The sequence below is a fragment of the Lissotriton helveticus genome, chromosome 2_1, assembly GCF_964261635.1.
Source record: "Lissotriton helveticus chromosome 2_1, aLisHel1.1, whole genome shotgun sequence".
In the NCBI taxonomy this organism is placed as follows: Eukaryota; Metazoa; Chordata; class Amphibia; order Caudata; family Salamandridae; genus Lissotriton; species Lissotriton helveticus.
In genome coordinates this window covers 1,572,265,315-1,572,291,508 of record NC_136059.1, presented here as the reverse complement: position 1 = coordinate 1,572,291,508, position 26,194 = coordinate 1,572,265,315, and the positions used below count along the sequence as shown (strand labels likewise).

Below are 26,194 nucleotides of genomic sequence, written 5' to 3'. Positions count from 1 at the left end.
TACGTAATCTAAACAAAGCATCTTTGTAAAGATCATCTATTTCAAGAGGTGACATCGGAAGATACTTAAAAAATAGTTTTCCCTCTTTACCCAAAGCTCCTAACAATAAAGCTTTTTACCGAACTGCAGAAAACTTAGAGCCATCTAGGGCTACAATATAAATATAATTCTCAAACGCTTCACACCAATCGTCCATTGAAGGTTCACCTGGAGAGTTTAGAAAAGGAGGTGGTGCTAGAATAGAATTTGTGACATTCATGGTAAAATGAGACAGAAGGATGGTAGTTTAACACACATTACAATAATGTACTATAATATATAATACTAGCTTACCCGTCGCGCGTTGCTGCGATCTCCGAAGAAAGGAAATTCAAAGAAACTGGTTATGACAACATTCAATTTGCATTGTGTCATTTTTATTGAAACTTATTCATTTTAATATGGAAAACATTTCAAAGTGTCGTTTTAATCCTATTTATTTATTAGAGTGCTTGTGGATACACAATTTTTTGTTTTTACGTTTGGTGCATACATCAGTATTCGAAAGATTATGAGGGCCCTGGGGGGCCGATATTTAAAAAAAATGTATACCAGAAACCTTCACGGGAGTGTACTCAACAACTTCCCAAAGTTTCATGGCGATCGGATGAAAGGTGTTTTAATTCTATTTATTTATTCAGGTGCTTGTGGATACACGATTTGTTGTTTTTCCGTCTGGTGCGTACATCAGTATTCGAAAGATTATGAGGGCCCTGGGGGGCTGATATTTTTAAAAAATGTTATGCCAGAAACCTTTGCGGGAGTGTACTCAACAACTTCCCAAAGTTTCATGGCGATCGGATGAATGGTGTAGTAATGCATAAAGGACAAACAGACAGACATACATTCGTTTTTATATATATAGAAGATAAGTTATATGACACACGTTGGAGATGTGTGTGTGTCACAGTTGTAGTGATGAAATAGATAATGGGTGTGTGTCAGTAGCAGAAGTATCCACAAATTGTATGTGTGTCACAGTTGTGGTAGGTATAATGCACTGTCTGGACACACGATAAAGTTATGTGTGTGTGCCACAGCTGTAGATAAGTATTTCCCAAGTATATTAAAATCCTTAATGTAAGGGGTGTTCCAGTGTTGCCAAAGCACTGTTCGCCAAGTAAAAGATCTGAAGCAGAAAGAATGGATTTAAATTCACAGTTTTGCACAATAAAAGTCAAAAGTGGGGCCCACCGATGTTGCCACTTTAAGAACTGGTAGTATGGAGTAATGAACAATCTTCGTTGTTGCCCTTTTAATGCTGAGCCTTGATGTCTTACTAAACTTCAGAATGCAAGGCTGCGAGGGTGGGGAACACGTATGTAGAAGGTGTTGCCCTTTTAACAAACTGGACAAAGCTGTAAGGATGGGGACTTGTACGTAAGCAGTATCGCCCTTTTAACAATTTTAAGGGTCGCGATGTTAATATCCATAAGCCGTGAAACACCAAGGATATACTGGTAAGGGAGAGAGACGCTGAGCTCCCTAAAGGTAATTTGCAAGTTCACATACCTTGCACTCTTGAAATAATTCTTGAATACCAACGTTCATGAAAGTCAGATCAGTAAGCTGTCGGGATGTTAGTGGTTGCTTCTCGTTGGATAAACCGTCACTTCCTCGTTTAAAATTTTCCGCTGGCGTGTTGGGCAGGTTTTAAGAGTCTCTAATATGATGTCTTCGGGTCCGTGGGTAGATTGTCGCCAAAAATGTCATAAATTAAGCACAGGAACACATCGTAGATGAAAGTAGATTTATTGAGTTAGAATGAAGGTAATTAAAACCCGACCAGCTGAGCCGAGTACTAGATCGCTGATAACGGCTCCGTGATGGAATCCTGGGCTCGGAGGCAAGGAGAGAATTGCCAGCGCGAGCTCAGGCGGTACCACGAGCCATCACGAGAGGAAAGAAGAATAATGTAAATACAACAATTACTTTTCAAAGCTAGAGAAAAGTCCCCTTTAGGGAAGGGATCTAGAACTTGTGCAAAGTCCCTGGGAGTTTTCAGACTCTAGTTTTATTATTATGCCCACTACAGCAGTCATATTTTCCCGTAAAAACCTAAGAATGTGATAGAGTGTACTTTTTTCGCATCACTATCAATATTTTCACATACACCTGTGACTATACCTTGCATTGAATATTTAAAGCCTGGTGTGTTTGGCAATTCACCTACTTTCAATACTGACTTGCTAGAAAAGTGGGCTGATATAACAAAGGGTTTCACCCATTCTCTGTGGGTAAATGTGATGGTACATATTGGGAAATATTCTTATGAAACCAGTCATTTTACTGAAAGAATCAAATGTAGCCAAAATATCAAATATGATTTTGAGATTTCCAAATTCTCTACAGTTTATAAAGTAATTAAATAAGACTTAAAACATGCTTCTAAATTCTGTATCTTTAGACCAAAGACAACAAAACTGAAAAAAGCAAAAGGAAGAAGAAACAATAATTTAGTGAAATCCCTAAACAACAAACCTCAAGCAGAATGCTAGCCTAGCCTTTCTTGCTGCTATCTTGTATATCAAACTTACATTGTATTGCCCCCTTCATGAAGAAATAAAAATGACTTTCACTCTCCTTTTCCTTTCTTTGAATGGCATTTAGTTTTTGGTTGTGCAAGTGTTTTTTCAGTACTTATATGTTTACACTGGTGAGGGCTATTTCCCTTTCAGTGGGGTTTTATCACTTATAATAGTTTTAAACCTAAAACAGGATAGCCTAAACATATATGAAAATTAACATGAAAACATTTACTTGTACTAGGTTGTCATTCTTAAATGTGTCCCTGTAACTAGCCCAAAGCTATTCTTTAGACTCTTGCTCATAGCTAAGTAGACGGTTATTAGTAGTCCTGTGTTTTTGTTTTAGCTCCATTCGCAATACAGTGGCTACGGTCCATCCGACCTGTTAAGCAACATCTGGATTCCAAGGGACAACTTGTAATCTGGGGTGTTTAATTTAAGAGACCATTTTGGCCAGCCCTTTAGGTGCCAACATTTCTAATGGCTTCTTCCTCAAAAGATATTTTAAAAGCTGGTGCTTTTTAACCTCACTTAGAAGTCAAATTTGAAAGCAAACATTTTAAACCTGTTGTACATGTAACCATGCAGGCATTCTGGGTCACAGGAGCAAACAAGCTTATTGTTTGTCAAGACTGCTGTTGCCTAAATATACAAAATATGACAGTATAGAGAATGAAGAAGTGGTACTGTGTGCAGGTGATTTTGTTAAGTCATACATTTGTTCACCTTCCTAATGATGGTCGTAGACTGTTGATGGGACTAGTCACCAAAATTGTAGTAAAGTAACTCCACTTCAATAACAATAAATATAGCAGTATATTCAATGCACAAGTATGACCATGGAAGATATGAAGGCCTATTTCTCCATCAACCAACAGCTAATTCCTCTAGTTCAGAATCCAATGATGTTAGTAGAATCAATGACACATTCAATTGATATCATCTGATTCCGAACAAGCCTCACATTATAACACAAGACTACAAAGCCATCTAGTCATTAGTAAGGGGCTTACTCAATGCCCACTCTATGTTATATATTGAAAACAATAGGTCTGCCTATATTCAGACAAAGCTGTCACTAGTCAAGAAAGTACAAGGTGAGTGTACTACTATGTGGCAACCTAAGCTTTCAATGGGCCTGATAAAACATTTCATCGCGAGAAACCAAGAATCAGTGCCATGGAATGTAACACCAATTGAGGGATGCGGTCAACTCGAAATATTCTTTTAAAGGCTTTTTGTGTCTTTATGCTGCCCTTTAGGAAGCTGCTAGGACTGTAATAATTGGAAGTAGTATAAAAGGAATCACAGGTGAGAGCTGTGCTCTGCACTGTTAGAAAGGAGGGAGGACTGCATGACTAGTGAACTGCTTAATTTAAAATGAGTTTGATGAAGCAGGGACATTGAGGAAATGGGTCTGCAATTGAACAGGTATGAGAGATGAGGAGCAGCATAACGTGGAACTTCTTAACTTCATGGCTTGTGTAAAATGCACTACACATGAAGTCTATTATTATGTGTGATGGCTTTTTCTGAAATTTGCTAATTTGTGCTTTTTGACTGATGCTTTAAGCTGGTTAGCAAGTAATCGCTCATATGCAGTTGTGGGTGTAGTTGGGCTTGTGGAAGGTGGGTCCGTGTAACCAATGCTTCCATTCTCCCTGTGCACTGAGCCAGTTCCCTTGCCCCTGCTGAGCTCACATTAACCTCAGGAGAAACAGGAAGCCGGGTCAGCAGGGGACTGTCATTGCTTCCGTTCACACTCCCACTCACTGCTTTGCACCAGGAAGACTACAAGGTCAACTATTAACATCCTTAGGTTTAGCTGCACTGCAAGCACATATCTTAGTTTAGAAGTGTCACTCTGTTTCACAAGGCAATACATTACATGCAAGTTACAACACAGGAGTTACTAATCAGCATTACTTCTTGGATTGGCCTTGACATAGTAGAGTGGTATGATGTGCTGTATTCATTTTAAGGACGACCTAGGTACACCCTTGAGGGCATAATTTCACACAGACAAGAGACTTCCTGGTGGTACTCAGGCAATAATAACATACTGCAGTCCTTAAAGCCATTCATCTCAAACCTGAGAGATCAGCAGCCTCCACCCTACAGAACTGTGATTTGCTCCAAGAGCTTGACAGGCTTGTCAGGTGGCTGACTAAGGTCGATATAAAAGAGAGTCTTCTGGAAGAGAAAACACCGAAAGAGGAAGACAAAAGACCAATTTGCGTCACTACTTACAACACCAGTTCTAACCAAGTGACAAAGATTATCAACAGGAATTGGAAGATTCTGAATAGTGGTGGTTTGCAAATACCGAAACCAATGTTCTCTCATAAGAAGGCACAAAGCATAAGGGATGTCTTAGTCCACACAAGACCCAAAACAAACAGCAACACTGGGCAAAAGAATCCAAACTTTGTACATGGCCAACATCCTTGTGGAGGCTGCAAAGTCTGTTGTTTAACGAGTAAAAGCAACAATTTGACCTTCAACAATGGGACAATCTGGGAACAAAGGAACTTTAGTAACTGCAACAGTACCAATGTTGTTTACTTAATCACATGCCCCTGCAGACTGGAATATGTAGGAATGACGAGCAGGGCAGTAAAAATCCGGATAGGTGAGCACAAAAGTACTATAAAGTGCAGAAAAACAAGTACTAAACTCACCAATCATTTCCTGGAAATGAACCACAAACCCGAAGAAATATCTTGGACTGTGATAGAACAAGTGGGTAATGAAAGGTTCCTGTTGGAGAAAGAACAAAGATGGGTGTTTCGCATTCAATCCCACAAAATGGGTTTGAACGATGACATACCATGGGGTCAGCTGTAATTACCACCCCGGTACCCCCTCTGAACATCAGTAGATGAACACCACGAGATGATTGGATGATGCACAAAGAAACCAGATGGCCCGATGCACAATTGGGACAGCTGAAATTACCATCCCGGTAACCCCTTTGAACATCAGTAGATGAACACCATGAGATGATTGGATGATGCACAAAGATACCATCTGGCCCTATGCACAATTTACAATGTATGAACCATGTTTGACAGTCCTAGGGTCATATGAATCTACCTAAAAATTCACCATTCAGAATAAGATATTGTATTCTGCTGAGGGAATCCCTGCGCCCCCCGACCCTGCCCATAACAGCGGGGATAACTGTAATCACAATCACCGTAATCCATATTAATATTATGATTTGCTCGTACACCAAAGAGAGCATATGGACCTATGCACCATTCGTGATCAATGATCGATACCTGGCGATTAGTAGTAAAACCACAAGGTCTCATGAGTATAACTAAGAATTCACCCTTTTTAAAAAAATATTATCATATCAAATTTTGTGCGTATTAACGCACCCTCCGTTTTTTACACGAGTAAGAGAAAGCGTGAAAAGACTATTGGCTACACTCCTCACCTTGTGCCGAAAAACGGCGGCCATCTTTGATGCAGCGCTCTAGCCTTTGCTGTGGGCGTATACCTGAAGCGGCAAGCATCACGGAAGAGAACGGCGAGTTATGACTACCCCGCAGACGAGAGACCGCCAGTCCTCGGAGCTGCACGGAGGTAGGAATAAGAGGCAAACTCTCACGCCGGTGATGTAAGTAATAGACTCAGACCTCGAGTCTCTAATAAATGGGTCATAGGGGCATTTTGTCGTCAAGACAGGAACGAGCTACATCTAACAATGGTCGCGGCAATATTTATTTATTTTTTCAGTCGACCGAGCAAGACCACCTCCGCCTGCAAGCTTCAGGGGGTCTGAAAATTAACAAAAAAGTATGTATAATACAAGAGTGTTGGCCACCACCAAGACTAATATCTTTTTAGAGTACCAATCTCGATAACTACGATATATGGGTCTTTTTTCCTATCTGTGTGATCGGATGTGTGAGTGTGTTGAGTCACATTTGTATGGGTGATGATACAATTGCGAACCACTTCAAATTGGAAGGTTCCGGATGAAACGTCTGGTATATACAACCAGTCAAGAGAGGTATATATTGACTACTTTGCAGTATACAAGGCAAAGACAATAGCTTTTAATAAGGCGGAAATGTCGCTACACTAGCAATGATTTGGATGCTATATCAGATCAATTATACACGTCTATTGATCAGAAGTAAAAACATGAATCTGTTTGTGCTTTCTCCCTCTTTTTCTTCTCTTTATTTACAGAGACCACCGGTCATTCTTTTGGGTACTTATTATTAGTGCCACGCTTCACCTGGGCCAGCTCATGCCCCGAAGCCCAAATATTCAGCCTATTTTTGCTGTTTATTTGTAGGACAGTAGGCTTATTACTGTAGAACCGAGCTATTAGCAGTAGGGATCACTATATGGTCCTGATGAGTAGGCAGTTGGGGACTGCCTACGAAACATGTCGACTAGGTAGCTAGCAATCGCTCTACCTCACATTCCCCTTTTTTAATGTTCCCAGCTAGAGATACCAATAAAATTTATTTTTTCTACTAGCCAGGGAATTTTTAATTTTTTTATTTTTTGTGCATTCACTAGTTAGGTCCCTACACTTCACTGACACCATTACACCTACACATAGCCCTGTCACATCTATAGTGCTCCCGCGTAGTCCGTCTGGTCGTAGCATGCCCCGCCCCGTTATAGGGACGGGAAGACCCCTATGATGAAGCATGACACTAAAGGATTTTTTTAGTGTGTGAGGGGTATTTTAACAAGCACACAGTGCTCTCATCTTTCCACCCTTAAGAGAGAGCCCAGCATTCCACAAAAACAAAAAACTTATAAAATATTCTGCACCTCTACACATTGATAGAATCTCATTGTTTATATAAAAGTCAAATCTGTCTCAGTCTCCCCAACTGAGGGCACTGGCTTACGGAAGACAGCAATCCGATCCGATTGGAGGCCTGCAGAAGGCATTCAATGAGACAGGAATGGGATATAAAATTAGTATGCAAAAGGAATCATAAAAAGCAGTAGCCTGTCACTGAAATCAGTAGCTTTGGCAAGTATGTAACTACATGTTATGTTTTACATCTTCAGTCAGTCCAGGCTTTATAAATCCAACATCGCTTTGTATGTTGGGATTTTAGAGACCCTGACAGTAGTGCTAACACAAAATGACAAGCCCAAGAATTGAACAGTTGGAAAGCAAGACTAGCGGGTGGTTTCACACTTTGGCAGCTTTACCTACTTCTCACCCCCTTGCCCCTTGTACAATAATCTGCCTCCTCTCTTCTACCCTATTGTCGCCTTTATCCAATCTTGTCTCCTGGCACAGCCTGTGAATATACTTCCTGGAAAAGAAAGTACAATCCCCATAGGCATGTAATCAGAACTCAGATCAATTACTGTGTAGCCTATGCACTCTTTTCTCGAGTTGTGTTCAACTGATAAGGAAAGAGTAAAAGAAGGAAAACATAAAAAGTCATTGGGCATGATTTGAACTGGCAATCTAACAATGAGTGTTTCTTCACCTGCTCCTACACTTTTCCAACTGAACTGTGAAAGACACAGGCATTCAGATTTTTTAAATATATTTATACACATTCTTTATATCATTGTACATCATTATTATATTATGCATTATTTTAATATGTTTTATTATAGTATTTGTTCATTATTTATTAGATTATTAATTTTTATATACATTGTTTATACCTTTTATTACTGCAATCAGCCGTGAATTGGTTTTATTAATGTGAATAAAAGCTTTGCCGGAGGCGTGTGTTTTATACGTGGACTAATAAATATTGCTGATGTAATATGGGAGGCATGTATCTTATAACCCGTCTTCTATAACTCACAGAGGAAAAATGCAAATCCCCTGATACTGAGAGCTTGAGATAGGGGTGTACAGCTGTATATGTAATCCAAACAAGTATTTACAGACACTGCCCATCCCTCAATCGTTGCTCATGAGATTCCTCAGTGTAAACAAGAGTTTTATTAACTTGTTTCTTTTATAGCGATTGATAGTGCATTTCTGTAGATGTTGGGTTAGGTGTGGCGCAGCAGCTAGAGCAGCTGACTTCGGAGCGCGGGGCTCATAGTTTGATCCTAGCACTGGGAGCAGCTCAGCATCATGCAACTCTGGCCAATAGCTCACTCAATCTCCCTGACGGGCCCCCAGTGCTTTGAAACTTTAAGAGGTGATATGTTCTGTTTGCGCTTTAACAAATGTGGAGTTTATCAACATGAAAATACCACTGTTTTAATGAAAAACAATTAACAAATGTCATGAACTTTTGTCATTCTAGTAGGACTTCATACAGTGTGAAGTCAGGGGCTGTTGCAAACTAAGGGCCATATGTATCAAAAAGTCATTTTGCGATTCTCAAATAGCGATTTTTTGCAAATCGCTATTTGAGAATTGCAAAATGCTATGTATGTAGGATTTGCAATAAATTTTGAGAATCATACATATTCCTTAATTGCGAATCGCAAATTGCGTTTCGCAATTAAGGAATACCTCCCCATTCATTCCTATGGGCCTAGAGGCCCATAGGAATGACTGGGAACACATTCTCAATTTGCGATTACTAATTAGCGAATCGCAAATTGAGAATGCAATTTCAAGGGTGCAGGGGTGTCAAAAGGACACCATGTTGTACCCCTAAAATAAACATGGGTGCACATGTGGCGCACATACATGCCCTAAGGGCATGTATGTGCTTCACATTGCACTTTGAAAAATGCAAAAAAGTGCATTTTTCAAAGAAATTGCAAATTACCACCAACTTGAAAGTGGAGGTAATTTGCGATTCCTTAAGGCCAAATTGCACTTTTTTGGTGCTTCTTACATTGCATTAAAGGAATCGCAAAATTGCGATTCCTTAAATGCAATCGCAAAATAAGGAATAGCAAATTTTGCAATTCCTTATTTTGCCTTTATACATACCATTTGGCAAAATTGCATTCGCAAACGCCAAGTCATTAAAATCAACGGAGGAGAATGTGTTTTTGGAAGATATTGGTTCGTAGGGTGTGTGATCTCAGTGAGGCATTTGACATTCCTGGAGGGGGAGCGCAAACAGGGAGTAAGGGAGAAAAGGTAGAGAGAGAGAGAGCAATATAGATGCACCCCATTGAGTACTAAATCATAAATGATGAAAAACATATTCCCCTTACAATTAGCAGTGGAAAGATATGATTCAGCCAACCAGAAAACCGTGACACAGATGCACCTCATTGAGTACTAAATCATAAATGGTGAAAAAAATAGTCCCCTTACAAATAACAGTGGAAATTGATGACTCGGCCAATCAGAACACTGTGACACAGAAATGTCTCTGGGTGGGACAAACACCAGAACATGGAAGAAATCCAATAAGTCAAGTGGAGACATCTGAGACAGACATCAAAGCTTTTCAATCATATGCAAGGGGCTAACCCAAAGCTTACTGCAAGTATATGTGCTATGTTCAGGAAATAATAGGTCTGCCTACAGACAGCCAAAGCTGTTTGTAACCAATATTTAAAAACAGAACACGTTGGAATGGGAGAACTATTCATGTCTGTCATGTGATTGCTTCACACTTCAGCTCAAAATAGCAAATGGATTTGGCCGCATACTAACTGTGCAAAACAACCCATGACCTGCTAATAAATGCAAACATTTGCAGAACAGGATGCCACATGCAAAATATTCACGTTTCACCTCCTTTCTATAAATATCAGAAACTAACGTTTTTTCAAAAAGCTTCAATCCGACGCACAGCCAAAATATCTACTTCTGTACTGCAATACACAAACAGACTAAAATCAATTTCACACCCAAGAAGAATAGCTGCACAAACACCAGAAAGAGGCTTGTTAGCAGCAGAGAATCCATAAACAGTAATGCTCCTCCACTGACACTGAGCCCTGGATACATAGTATTATCATAGGAAGCAGCCAGAGCTCCAAACTGACAAAGGAAGTAATAAAAACGTGACACTACCAATGTATGCATGTAAGCATGTATGTATGTATATGGTACTTCCATAGAGTGAACCTAGTCAAAAGGCAACAGAATGCTGCACATTGTCAAAGACAAGCATGCAGCCAATGAGTAGGAAGGAGAGGAAGCTGGGTTGTGAATAGTTAATTCACTGCGATGTGATGTTTTTGAAGATGTAATGTTCTTATTCTGTGCTTTTATGGTCAAAAACCGGACCGAATAAAGATGATTTTGATTTGATGTGATGTTCTTTAAAGACGTGAGTCTTCAACACTTTCCAGAATTGGACCAGTGTTGGAGTGCTTCTGATGGATATAAGGATGTTGTTCCACATCCTGGGTGCATGAATGGAAAATGCTTGTGTAAGTAATGGAGGATTGGGAAATGCACCTGGTTCTAGAAACTCATATCTTGAATATGTTTAATAGATGGCGATTCAAATTCAAGATTTGACTTGCTCAACTGATTTGGGGAGGTGGACCTCTTCTGATGCACCTTATAAGTGGAAAATGCTGCTTTATTGGAGGCAAGAGCTAACAATTTGTCCAACCTTCAGATTAGCTGCAGCCTCAAATAACCTAATATTTCCAACATTGCTATCTATCCCCAACACCCACCCCTAACTATTTCACAACCCTAGCAGCTATACAACCGCCTTCCCCTCTTTTTAACATTCAACCCTTTAATATCTGACATAAAGCTCCCTGTGTCTTCTTCCTGGCCCCTCCTAACACCCTGTGCAGATAGACTGTTCCTCCCCGCTGCGTACAACGAGCCACCTCCACTCTGTAGGTACCAATACGCCTCTCCTGTTTAGACCACAGATTGCATTACGCCAGATATTCTATGTTATTGTGAGATGGGTAGAACAGAAGCAATGGGGTTTGCCCAAATACCCCTCCACCATCTAGGCAAGCAAATATCACACTATACAACAAATGATGTGGAGGAATGAATACATTCACAGTAGTCATAGGGTACATCAAATTACTCCTATTTCATGGTACATAGTCCCATCTCATTTATCTACATCTCAAAGGGCCACCTACCACTGTTTATTCCTGGTTGGGACAATTATTAATTTCTTTTTAATTGTTCTCCAATAAGTCAACATCAAAACCAATACATAAAAGTACCCCCCCCCATTCATTTTACATTGAAGTGTTCGCTTTCTGATTAATAACAATACACTGTGGGGTAATCATCTACACACAGTTGAGGTACCAACTACACCTCTTAACCCTTTTAGTAGTGTGCACATCCATTTTTAACACAGTATTTTAAATGTTGTGGATTCCTCCATTTTTCAACTGTCAACGCATTTCAGGCTTTTTATTTGTGCCTCATCAGGACAAGGGTATAAGGAACAACCTAAAGCATAATAATTCAAATCAAAACCACATTCGTTGTGAAGGAGATTTGCATTTTCAGTTACCTACGTATATGCTCAATTATGTGCTGATCACCCAGGCGTGCAAAGGTGCCCATAGAGCAAGACTCAAACCAAATCATGAAAGGGTCAACTTGCGAGTAGTCAGAGTGGATCTCTACTTTAAACAATTGCTGTGTCACCACAACGGCAACAACATGCCAGTCAAATGGAAATAGGACTTATTAATATTATGGATCTAAGAGCCATGATGAGATTAACACCTTTAGTTGCTCATTTCAGATGTAATAATTGTGTAGCTTACCCCATGACTAAGGACTCTAAATTTGTGATGAACAATAAAAAACATATCCAACATTGTTTTTCGAAATGCAACACTAAAAATGTTATTTATTGTTTAACATGCCCATGTGGTAAAACCTACATTAATATTATATCATGTATTATTTTAATATATTTATTATATTATTTGTTCATTATTTATTAGTCTATTAATTTTTATATACATTGTTTATACATTTTAGTTCTGCAATCAGCAGTGAATTGGCTTTATTACTGTGAACAAAAGCTTTGCGGAGGTGTGTGTTTTATACGTGGACTAATTAATTTTGCTGATGTAATATGGGAGGCATATTTTTCTTTTGTTGTTTTTTCAATTTATTACTCGTTAAGTGATGCATAAATACTTTACACATTGCCCCTAAATTGAGCATGATTGCTTTTGTGCCAAGCTACCAGGGGGTTAAGCACAGGTTAATTTAGTGACTTTGTGGTTCAACCTGACAGGGATTTTGTGAATGCTGTTTGAGAAGGGCTCACACCTTCCTCAACCAACAACCAAGTTTCTCACAAAGGTGCAACACATCTCACCCTTTGGTGCTAAGGAGAGGTAACCATTTGTGTCTCCCTCCTTCCCCTTAAGGGTGTGGGTCACGAAATGAGGCCTGTCTGCATAGCATGAACTTTAGGGGTCCTTGAGGGCTGAACCCCTGAAATAAGCTATGCGTGTACACACACACACATAATGTAACCACTGAGGTGCAGAGGTATTTTATGGTCCTACTGAAAGAAAGGAGAGGTGTCCGCTACTCCTGCTGAGGTGTCTTAAGCACTTAACAGATACAAAGGATTAGTCCATATCCTCAATAATGTGAAAAATGGCTGGAAAAACCATGGAGTTTGAGTTGGAGGAGTTTGAGATTGCCAAAAATGTTGGCCCTGCACTTACTGCCAATTTGAAGGCTAGTGGACTTCCATTAAGTGAGAGCAAAGTAGTACTAGCGGTAAGAACAGACTGTATATACTACGGAGGTAATTTACTGCTTGATTGAACTAGAAGCTGTTGATGCAGTGAGGCTATTTACAAAATATCTAAAGTTTGACTTCCCATGCCAATACGATCTATTTTTGTATGCTAAAATACTTTTGACTAATTTACTTGACTGAACATTAAAACTTATTTTAGGGAAAGCTCCTACATGTAGTACAAAGGGTATGATTAGGTCCACTTACAATGCCTGGGCAGACGTGGCCGGTACGTGCTACATACATACCGCATGCAGAACTAGATAGCCTGCCACTAGCAGAAACTAAAGAAATGTTCACTTACTGGAATTACAAACATATATTGACGATTGAGGCAGAAGTAGTAGTAGTAATAGTTTATTTGGTTGTCGCAAACCATCAAAGTATGCACACACAATAAAAATCACAAAATATTGAATTATTAAAGTAGTACATACAACAGCATATATAAGATTCAATTCAGAGACATCATCTCAGGCATTAAATAAGATAAAATCTACGACATTATAGCTCCATCTTAATATATGATATAACCTGTACAAAAAGCAATCCCAGGTTATGTAGCAGAATAGTACATCAGTAACAAATGTCTTAGGGTGATTTTAAAAATCATCACTATCAAGACAATAGGAGCAAAATCAATACAGTTCCCCATCATAAAAATCAATGCAAATGCAGCCTTGGACTATGTGCAAATTGCAGAAACTACCAAAGCAATTTCTTCCTAAGTTTCCAGAAATGTTAAAAGGTTAAAATAAGTATGTGAAATATTATGAGAAATAAGAATTATCTGCAAGGGGAGCATGGTCACTAAATTGCTGCTTGTAAAACTTAGCTTCTGTTATACCAAACCGCCTGTAAGCACTTACTCACTGCAAATACAATTGTAGGAGCATTGTTTCTTTTTAAAATTCTAAAGGCTACCAGGTGTCTTGTTGTTTCCATGACTCAGCATATTGGGGGATCCATTTGTGGTGAAAAACATAATATTCAGGACAGAAAAACACTATTGGCCAATTACAATGTCATTCGGAAAGGCTCTGAGTGGCATTCGGGTCGTCCGAATCCGATTCAGAACCTGGCTTTCCGATTGATTCGGAAAGCCTTCTGACCGACTGATTACATTAGTGGGAAACCGTTCTGACTTTCCGACTCTGATCCGACTCGGTTCGGAACAGCATTCGAAGGAACCGAGTGATTCAGATCTGACTCGTACAGGTCTACGGACCGCGTTTCCAACTGACGTATTACGATGTCGGATTTGGACAGCATTTCCAAATCGATCTGTCTGACACGGATAGGCTGTCGGAATCCGACTTTGGAGGCTATTAGCAGGTACCCTTTCACCCGGGGCCTTCCGAATGGGGCCTGTGGGCGTACCCATGGGACCCCTCTTCAATACCATGCATAGTGTGGCAGGCACCATGGGGTCCCGCCACAGGGTGCATGATTTTCCCTACCCACTCCTTTCTTCAATGGGAGCCAGTGTAGTCGGTCAGAACACAGGTTTCCATTGAAGTCAATGTGAGTCTGACTGAAAGGTGTTCAGAAGCATCGTAATCAGTTGGTCGGACACCCTGAATCTGATTCGGTAAAAAATGTTTCTGAGACAGAGTCGGTCATAATGCTTTCTGACCGACGTCGAAATGAGGCCCTATATTTGTCTCATTCTCATCGCTCGGGCCACACACTGGGCAAATACTAGAATCTCAATCCTGGCGCCCTTTATGTGTAAACAATCCTAATGGGAGCGTCCCAAGTCTAAAATGTACATAGAAACTCTTGGCTAAGGGGGTTGATGCTAGATAGATCTAGGAATTGCTCAAAGAACAGAAAGGGCTTAAAGTCTAGAAACTTGTTGGTCAGGGAACCATTTGAGCTACTTTTTATATGACCATCATTGATGTAAGCCCAATGGCATGTTTTCAATGCAATGAGAAGTGCTTTACGAATTGCAGTTGGCTCTGCCCAGAGCCTTTGTAATCTCATCTTGCCCAGCGAGGTGTAGACTAATTTGACCCTAGTGAGGGTCCTAGCACCCGAGACTTTTAATAGATCTTCAAGAGATTCCCAGGAGTCTTTTAACTTTGGTGTGACAGAGGCGGACCCAGTACACTAATGGTTTTAGTGCAGCCAAGTCTGCAATTCTTTTCAATCCCAGGTCAAAATATAATAGAGTAAGAGGGGAACTAGTTGGAACAGAAACTAACTTACAGACAAAATTATTTTCAGCTGTGGATAGAGAATGAATAACAGCCCAGCCCCACATCTCAGCACCATAGAGTGCAGCACCTTGTGCCTTGGCACAGTAAACCTCCAGGTCCGGTGAACCTGCAAATATAGTTGTTTGCTTGTGCCTTCTGACGATAACATTTGATCTGTGCCCGATTGCAAGAGTACTCTTTCTGAGTTGACCTGACCATTTAAAGTTCTCCATAATTTTGACCTATAGATAGTCAAAGATGTGTACCCTTTCCTGGGCCTCACTGCCAACATGAATGAGTGAATTTTTACTCATTTCCTTGCCAAACACCTTGTATTTGGTCTTATTTACATTTAGATCCTATCCCTTAGACCTATAAAAACATAAGATTTTGATAATTAGAAGTTGGAACCCCATAGGCATCTTGGTAATAAGACGGGAATCATCTGCAAATAGGAGGATAGGAAGCTTTCTGTTATTCAAGATAGGGGAGTCATTTCTGCAGTTCACCAGAACATCCACAACATTGTTCCTGTATAAAGAAAACAATGTTGGCAAAAGAACTCACTCTTGGCGCACACCACGCTCAATAAGAATACATTCGGTCAATTCTCCGTTTGGACCCCAGCGAACTTAAGTGTAATTTATTTTGTGGAGTTTACTTATAAGCTGAATACGAGTGCCAGGAGCCCCCATGTTTAATAAAACGCATCATAGGATAGTGCGTGGGATAAGGTCAAATGCCGCTCTTAGGTCTACAAATGCCACATAGAGCTTCTGATGTAGTAGAACATATTTCCAGTATAATATGGAAAATCTAAAAATCTGGTCGGATGTCCTGACCTTTGCCCTAAACCCAGCTTGGAGAGGGGACATAATTTTGTTTAAATCCACTCAGTCTAGCAGTTTCTCTAAAATGTGTCATGCAAAGATTTTCTGTGCATTATCAATTAGACTGATTGGCCAATAGTTGCATGCGTTACCGTTTTTGTATATTGTTATGATTTCCGCTCCTCTCCAGGATTCTGGTAGTTTTCCCCCTGCCACTATTGCATTTGATAGTAAATTTAGGTAGGTTGTCCAAACTTGGGGCTCTGTTTTGTATAGATCCCCAGGGATTTTGTCTGGGCCTGGTGCCTTAGCGGGTTCTAGATAATTAATAGCCCTAGCTGTATCTTCAAGGCTAAGGAAGACACCGCACCCAGAACGAGATAGCCTCCCACTAGCAGAAACTAGAGAAATGTTAACTCACTAGAATAACAAACATATATTGATGATTGAGGCAGTACATATTGCAACATTGTGGTACTGAGATAGTGAGATCATGGAGGTTGTGCAATCACCCACACAGACACAAGCTACAAATGTAAATTGACAGAAAATAAATTTTATAACTGGGCATGAAATACCATTTTGATTAGCAAGAAAAACCTATCAATTACAAGAAGTGTTTACTTATTCTACTGCACAGAGTGAACTCTGAATACTAAATATATGTTTACTGATGGGTATGGTACCACATTTACAACAGAATCAATCATTGGGGAAGTATTTGCCACCGTACACATGACTATGCATGGAATGCCTTCAATTGAACTGTTGCCAGAAGTATTGAAACAAATGCAGGAAGAACATGGAGTTTTACCTGCAGTTGATTTAAGGTTGAATGTGATTGGTAACATAGACATGTCTGCTGAGATAGTTCTTGGTATAGTAAAAGCAAAGCAGCACTATTGGCTATTCGCCAAAGATATGCTACTACTCCACAAGATCAGAAAGAGGTGAAGTTGTAGAGTATAATATCTCAAGTTTATGTCTTTGTGGGGATGGATACCTTAGGGGTGAGACTACAAACACCCACATTCAAAACTAGAGTGAAGAGTAAAAATCTACCAAAAGAAAGGAAGCCATAACCACAAATATCCCAAGGTGAGAATACAAAGTTCTGTGGTTAATGTAAAATTAAACCACACTTTTACTGTAAAGATGAAGAACAGGGAGGATATAATTTTGAGAGATAAAAGAGAAATGAGAGCTGCAGAGATCTTTCAATCCTCTGTGCATTCTCACTCTTCACATGATCATGGAGATAAGATGGCTGAGTCAATCAAAGGTGCTCATTCTTACTAAAGACCCGACAAGGGACAAACCTATAAGCAAGGAGAAGGAGCTGGATGAGAGCCGGGACCCTCAAAACCACATTTCAAGATGAAGAGAGTAGCTGCGGCATGGAAACAAGATGCTTCACAGAAAGAGAGTTCTATTGAGGAACAGAACATGGGCAGTGGCTGTTTTGGAGAGTGCAGTGGAAATAACTATAGCCAACCAGAAGCTCAAACTGCATCTAATCACACAGGAAGAGAATGACTAAAAACAAATGACAAATAAAAAATGTGTGATGTGTGTTTAAATGAATTGTATGTAATTGATATAGATGAAAAACAAATTGAAGAAAACATTGAACAAACAATCTCAATGATTTGTGTAACTCAATTGACCAGTTCCTACGACCAAACACTTGCACCTAAATTGTGTCTGACTCATTACCTTGTGTGCAGTTTCTTCAATGTTGATTTAAATCATTGAGAGACAATAGATTACTATGAGATACAGGGAAAATTATAAAAGCTACACACCTTTAGACTCATAGAGCTACCCTTTTCATGCTAAAAGCAATTGCAGATGGCACCATAAAAAAAAGGACTGACCCAGATGTACAGTTGGCCGTCCAAACATCACACAGTAAACAAAGGCTCTCCGGAGATGTAGAATTATTCCCTAGAACAAGATTGGCTGCCTACATTCAGTATTCCTAAGACAGGAGAACACTGTATACCAAGTTAGTTTAATGATTAGACCCATCCAAATGAAATCTTCAAGGTTCAGGCTCTGAACATGCAGGGGTGTCTGCATCCTACAGGAGCGCTACTGTGAGCCATACAGTCCAAAAAGTCCAAACAATCTGTACTACAATGTGAGCTGTATCCACAAATAAGTCATTCTACAGCTGTGACACTTCCACCAGCTCATCTGGAGAAGCTGAGCATCCCTTCCAAATTGCATACCTGGACAGTGTCAGTCAGTTTCAGTCAGTAGACAGGAACAAACATATATTAAGTCCCCTTTGTCCATGACTCCCCCCCCCTCCCCCCAGGAAACCCTGGGTCAGTCATAGCATCTCTCTTTGTCCTGCTGAGTCCAGCTTCATCTGAGACCTATATAATTAACTGAGTGCGCAAAGTTTGCTTCGTTGGGTTTATACAGACGTGTACCTACATTTTGCTTACAACCTATTCGAGGTATCATAGAAGTGAATTCTTGGGATGAGTTCAACTTAGAACAGGCTACTGACAGTGCTACATGCTCTCCCTGGTCACCCAATAAAGGCTGGAAACCCCCTCGTTTAAAGAGCGCTGCCCTTCTTCATTCGCTCCTCCGCTTTTTTCTGTTCTTTCAAGATGAAGAATCCATAATGGATGCTGCTTTTGACTTCCTGGCTAGTGGTCTTACTGTACATCTGGTACTCTATAGATCAATGAGCACCATTGTGGGTGGATGTAGTTTAGCTTCTCTGGTGGGTCATTAATGCCAAAGGGGAGGGATTTTTCCATGTAACTACAGGCAGAAAGCTCAGCAAACCACGCTTTTGTGGACCAGAAACAGTCAAAATGGCACTGCGAAGAGGCGGTTGGGATGGGTAGAGGAGAACTTGTAGTACTTGTAGAGATGCGATGACTAAACCCCCCATGGTGTGCAAGTTCACTCCCCCTTTTCCTTCTCAGCCAGACAGTGCAACCACCCTTTTCCATCACATCATTCAGAAGGACAATAGTTTTATGGTGCTTTATTTCAAAAATATGGATCATACATTTCACAACTTAATGGTTGGTCATTCGAAAACCCATGTTTTCTTGTTATACATCACATCAGTTAGTAGCATTGTCCTCTTGTTTTCGCATTCATTTCTGGCTGACAGCCCTAACCTCGCGCGATGGCCCCTTCTGTAGGTATCTCAGTGTTTTGTGGTTCTATGCTTCCCTTGCTACCGACCTTGTGGGCGGCAGTCAGATCCAGCCCGGCTCCAAGTGCCATTCTGCTTGCTCTGGACCTTTGCTGACCACTCGCCTGCTCACCATACCCCTGCCTTGTGGCATCCCAAGGACACTGTCTGAGCAACCCTTCTCTTCTGGCAGCTTTTGAGTACTGTCGCATGCTCCCCCATGTCCCTGCCCTGAGACATCGGGAGGACACTGTTTGAGCAGCTCTTCTACCTAGGTTACTCTTGTCTGTGGGCACCTTTCTGTGCTGCCTCCGCCTTCCCCTCTTCCCCTGTCCTTATTTCTGCGACTACCGTATTTTTTTGGTGTGGGTGTGTTTCCAAGGCAAGGTCAGTTGTAAACAAAGGGATGTCCATGCCTCCCTTTTGACCTTTTTTTTACCCCACCCTCACTCTCCAATTGGGGGGTTCGCACGTTCGAATCCCACGCCCAATCACTGCACGACACTTTTCGCTGGCTCTCTCCCTCGCATCCCTTGTGTGTGTTCCCGCCGCTAGGAGGAGATCCGCGTGGTCCCCTATCTGGTCCAGCTTCACCTCCCCGGCCCAGGCCACTTCCTGACCTTCGCCCCAGCCAAGTGTCACACTCCACCTCAATTCTCATTTTCAGTGTAGGACTCATTGGCACACCAGAGCACCAACAGAGCCTCATTTCACTGCAGCTATCATCGAAGTGAGCACACTATCTTGACTTGCTTCCCAAGTTTCATCGAAGTGTGGATACTTTGCACACAATTTGTTGGTTCTCCATTTCGACTTGGTCAGCTCCGTTGACCCTGATGTGTGAGCGTGCCCTCTAACACATGTTGGGAAGCCTGAATCATGAATCAGGGGATAGCTTTATGAGGCTCAGCTGCTCCTTGCTCATACTCAGCTTGAGTACTGTTGCTAGGGCATGCTGATATCTGCCCACAATCTGCTGCTGAGTGTCCTCTGTGAGCTGACCTATCACCACGCTTCTCTCTCTGACCCAGCCAGCACTGCTAGCTTTCTTCCTCACACGACTTCCACAAACCTCTCCATCCCCCTCATCTCCATCCGGGGTGGCAGTGGGTGCTCTGTGGATTCCTTTGCCCCCATTCCCAGAGCACACAGGACTCTGACACCCTCCATGATGCGCTGCTGCCACTGCACACATGGTACCATACACAGCATTATCACAACCTGGATACACAGCGAATGAACAGAGCCTTTGGGCTGACTCATACCATAAGTGTTTAGTTTTTCAAAACAGACGTTTGATGGACATAAACTGATTTCTAATTACAGAGCTACATGAATGGGTACATGCACAGATTAACAAGCACTAATTACCTCTATCACAACTGATGTGAGCTGATCTACATATTGTTACCAGTGCCATAGCAGCCCTCCACCGTGTTCTACAAACTACTTGGATAAACCTCATATGTTAAATAACAAGGGGCCTCATTTATGAAAAGTGACGCATCGCTGCGTGAAAACAGCGATGCGTCACTTTTCATTGCGCCCTCCTTGTGACACCAATGATGCGTCATATTTACAGTATGACGCATCATTACGCAAGGAGTTACAGATACGTCAGTATTTCTGATGTATATGTATGGCGCAAAAGTTACGCATTGCTGGAGTGTGTCACAAAAGTGACGCAACTCCAGCAATGTGTCTTTTCACATGGGGCAAACCCCAGGTGAAGGGGCCTGCGTCAGTCTTATGCCTGCTGTGAGGAAAGCGTAAAAAATTGACGCATTTGCGTCCTAGAAGTGGAGCAGTGAAATCTTATAGATTTCACTGCGTCACTTCTATGACCTTTTCTTGCGTCAGAATGCCCACCCTGCATACATATACCTGGCGCAGGTATAATGTGGCGCAGGGGTTTACAAAGTGACGCATCTACCTAGATGCGTCACTTTGTAAATATGGTGCAACAAGGCACATTTTTCACGCTGCTGGTGCGTCACAAAAAGAGACGCAGTGGCGGCATAAAAGTGACGCACGGCCTCATAAATGAGGCCCAAGATATTTACTTGCTACGAAGCACAACTGTTCCCTAAAGCAACACATGTGGTACTTTTTGAGAACCATAAAGAAAATCCCTTTGATGCTGTCACTTATTCTTATTTCTCCCCGATTTATAGTGAAACTCAACAGCCATTGCAAGAGTCAAATGGTTGCTGACAGTTTGAAGGTGTATATATAGTTCGTGTGGGCTCACTGCTGAGTAAGGACTTACCTCTGCATGTTGGCTGGGGCTGAGCTGCCTCTTGCAGTGGTTGCACTTCAGACACATGGGGTGGTAGTCCTTGCCCAGTGACCGCTTCCTCTCCGCTGTTAAAAGTGCAAAACAGTTGTGATACTCTGTACAATTAACAAGGTTAACTTGGGATCAATAAAAATAAAGATTATAATCAATTTGAATTTAACATTTGACCAAAGGCAAAGGCTCTTGCTTGTATTACTAGAATCTTTTTTAGACACATGGTAGAAAACCTTTTTTTAATTTTGTTTGTATATAGAATTGTAAATGGATAACAGTGAATAACAGGGATATTTTCACTATGGTGTTCTGAGTGACATCAAATAGACGATAGCGAAGCTCCAGTGGTCTATGATGTCACTCAGAACCCCTCGGAGATAAATAATCCCCTTTATTGACTTTTTACCCATCCACGATTTTATATTATGTATGGCCGTATCGTCTGCTCCTGCTTTCAAAGTTACGCAGAGGATTAATGGGGGAGCTGCACATAACATAAACTCCCCTCCCGAAGATGAGATATTTCTCATACGGGAAATGACTAAGGATGATCAGAATGGCGGACTGGTGTGGTGACTTTGGAAAATAGCTTGGAGGAGCACAGGAACACATATGGCAAATGCATTTGTAGGTTAGATGGGGTTTAGCAGTGGTGCTCCTGTATGGGCCCCAGGCCTAGCACCCTGGGGCTGCTGCACCGCTCTGCTTCCTCTCCATTTTTCTGAGCGCTTTCTTTTGCTTTTCCCTCATTTTTGGTGTTTTCTGCTCCCCCGTCTTTATGAGTGCTCTCTCCTGTTTTTGTCTTGTTTTTTACTGCTTTCTCCTTTCTTCCCCCGTTTGTGCTTTCTCCTGCTTTTTCCTAATTGTTCACTGCTTCACCTTGTTTTTTTTCTCATTTTCCACTCCTGCCTGCCGCCCGTTTTTCCGCCTCTCACCTTGCCCCGCCCACCACCGCCCAGCTCTCTCGTGCAGGCGCATCTCTCTGCTTCCTCCTCGGTTTTCGGACTGCTCTCTGCTGCTTTTGCTTTGTTTTTTACTGCTTTCTCCTTCCTTTACCCCCACTTTTCTAAGTGCTTTCTCCTGCTTTTGCCTCATTTTTTACTGTTTTCTCCTTCCTATCCTCCAGTTTTCTGAATGCTTTCTGCTGCTTTTGCCTAATTCTTCACTGCTTTCTCCATGAAGCAGTCTGCATCTCCAGCACCTTGAGACTATCCAGGGTGGTTTGGAGCGCTTTATAAATCCTGATTGATTGATTGATTGATATGATGTACAATCATAGAGCAGAGGCGTCTAAGAAAGTGTAGAAATATGTATTCATTTATTTATTTAATAATTTGCTAAGAGCACTGCCTCCAACAAAGGTGTTCTGATAGCTGCTATCTAGAAAGTCAATCCATCTGATTATATTATCGGGACATTTCAAAGGGGGGGGGGGGTGGAGGGGTAGTCAGGGGCACAAGGGGGGGTTGGTGGTGCAAAGGGAAAAAACAAAAAAAATCCTCATTTTCGCTCTAGTCTTGTTTCATGTCTGTTGACTGTTTTAATGGAACATGTGACTGTCTTCCTAATTTTTTGGTGGGTTTGCTTGTTTAAAATGTGTTGTATTGACATAGATATGATGAAGAGCTTGGTGGGAAAATACAGGGTGAGAGATCTTTATTATAATGAGTAAATTAGCGATTCTCTCCTCGAATACTAATGGACTGCGTATTAGTCCTAGAAAAAACAATATAATGCAATATCTTCGTGACTCAGACGCACAGATTATAGTGCTTCAGGAGACCCACCTTGCTGAATCTGAAATGCTTTCACTGGTTAGAAAGAATAGGTGGATTGATAATTGTAGAATGACATCACAATCTAAACACATTAGAGGAGTGGCAATTATTTTTAAAAAACCCATAAAGGCGAGATTGGTCTCTAAGTTGGTTGACCTTGGAGGCAGGTGGGCAATTGCATCAGTTATAATATCAGGGTCCCCAATTACTATAGTGGGATACTATGGTCCTAATCAGGATGACCCATCAGCATTGAAAACTCTCTTTTCACATCTGTATTTATTTCCCGAGCCGGTTATCCTTGCAGGGGATTTTAATATAGTTTTGGATCCTCTTGTGGATAAATCTCCTTCCAATAGAGCTAAAATTCCATCTAAAACTAGGTCTTACCTGCTAGATAGCATGAAGCAGTTAGGGTTTAATGACATTTGGAGAACATTACATGGGCGGCAAAAAGGTGTTACATTTCGTAATTAAAGATATCACCACCAGTCACGCATTGATTTTATTCTGATTAGTCAATCATTAGTTAATCTGGTTAAATCGGCTTCCCATTTACCCTTTCACTTGTCAGACCATGGCGCACATTATCTTGAGTTGGAGGGTTTTCCTAGGAGTCATTTAAGAAACTGGTCTCTTGATCGCTCATTACTCTCCTCGTTGGATTTTATCAACGCTTTGAATGTGGAGGTGCAACACTTTCTTGAAGAAAATATTGGAACTGCCTCTCCTGGGGGCGTTTGGGATGCCTTAAAAGCATTTTAAGGGGCTATATAACTAATAAAACTGCATATAAGAACAAGAGCTACAGGGAAGCAGTGGCCGCTCTGGAATCAGAGATGACTAGAATATAATCAGAAATAGCTATGCACCCGGAAGCCCATTCCACCACGGTACAGGAGTGGCAAAATAAAGTGGTCTCCTTAAAAGGGGAATTGGGATCAGTTTTGAATGCCAGGGTCTTAGAGAGATGGGAAGCCAGTAAACTGGTACATTTTGAGTATGGGGAGGGGGCCGGAAAGCTGCTCGCCTGGAAGACAAAGACCGAGCAGATCAGAAATAATATTGATTCAATTATCTCTGGCGGCATAACATACTCCTCGGATGTAGACATTAGGGGCGCGTTCCGTGATTACTTTAGTGAAATATATCATGAGGATAAAAACATTGAGACCAAACAAGCTGATGATTGGTTAGCTGGAATTTCTCTTCCTGCTTTGTCATCAGAACAAAGCACGTGTGCTTGAAGATCCTATTTCTCAAGAAGAAGTAAGACTGGAGATTATCAGCAGTAAAAAGTTTAGAGCATCAGGCCCAGACGGGTTGCCGTCAGAAATCTATAAGTCCCTAACATCAACAATCCTCCCCTTTTTAACTGAGCTGTTTAATAAGATCCTCCAAGATGGAATGCCTCCTCCTGCTTCTTTGAATAATGCCTCATAACGCTGATATTGAAACCAGGAAAATCGGCAACCTGTTGTGGGTCTTATTGATCAATCTCCATCTTAAACACTGACTATAAAATCTTCGCGTCAGTGTTGGCAAACAGGTTGGGGGCGGTGGCAACAAAGATCTTGCACGTAGACCAAAAGGGGTTTGTAAGGGGTCGTCACCTTTATGAGTTGACCTACGATCTCATAGGTGCCATAGATATGGCTTCCGTGGCATCACTCCCCCTGGCAGTTCTCACCTTGGACGCCACCAAGGCCTTCGATAGGGTTAATTGGATCTACCTATCAGAGGTCTTGGTAAAATTTAACATCAGTGAGAAATTTAGGCGTGCAGTTAGGCTTCTGTATCAGAACCCGTCCGCTTCCTTGCTTGTCAATGGGGAATTGTCAAACCCTTTTAATATAACGCGGGGTACTCATCAGGGCTGCCCTCTTTCTCCCCTCCTAATCGATCTATACATTGAGCCCTTTGCTCAACGGATACGTGACAACTGCAACATCAAGCCATTTAGTTATGAAGGATGGGAGAGGAAAGCTGCCTTGTATGCAGATGATGTTCTAATTTTTACCTCAGAACTCCGTTCAGCATTCCCCGCAGTAATTGCTTTGGCCCAAGATTTCGGATCCGTTTCCGGCTATGAAGTGAACGCCGCAAAGACGGACATAATGGTCTGGAATGATCCTGAGCCGGTGGCAGGGGTTCAGTTGAGTCCAGTCCTGCACTACTTGGGCCTAAATATATATAATGATATAAATAAAATAGTTCCATCAAATTTCTCACTTATTGCCAAGGAGTGTCGCAGGTTAATGAAATCATGGTCATCGCTTCCAATATCTCTATTGGGCAGATCTAACTTAATTAAAATGACCATTCTCCCAAAGGTTACTTTTTTATTTAATACAATCCCTCTTTTTTTTGAACCCTCGATGATAGCTAAACTTCAAAGTGACATAAGCTCTTTCATCTGGAGCAATCGTATTCCCAGAATAGCCTGGAAGAAGATCAGGCGTCGTAGAGAGAAGGGTGGTTTGGCTGCGCCTGATCTACAACTTTATGCGTGGGCTTTTCAACTCTCCCATGCTAGGATGTTATGAAAATCTCCCATAAACTCTGGCTGTGGGCATATGTTTGCGGCATTGCTTAGAGGGGAAAAGTTAGTTGACCACGAATTTTTGTTTAAGTTTGGTGACTCTAAGTTTTAAAAAAAAGTAAAATTGAAGGTGCTACGGGAATCATCAAAGACATGGGTGAAACT

General features: G+C 41.3%; 1 protein-coding gene across 1 annotated transcript in view; it reads right to left on the bottom strand.

Moving 5' to 3' along the window:
- Positions 1-26,194, bottom strand: part of LOC144819856 (cysteine-rich protein 1-like) — a 356,589-nt gene that overhangs the window by 218,124 nt on the left and 112,271 nt on the right. Inside the window, exon 2 of the mRNA XM_078677587.1 lies at positions 21,686-21,780. Coding sequence (XP_078533713.1) covers positions 21,686-21,780 — 95 coding nt within the window. The remainder of the gene's footprint in view (positions 1-21,685; positions 21,781-26,194) is intronic.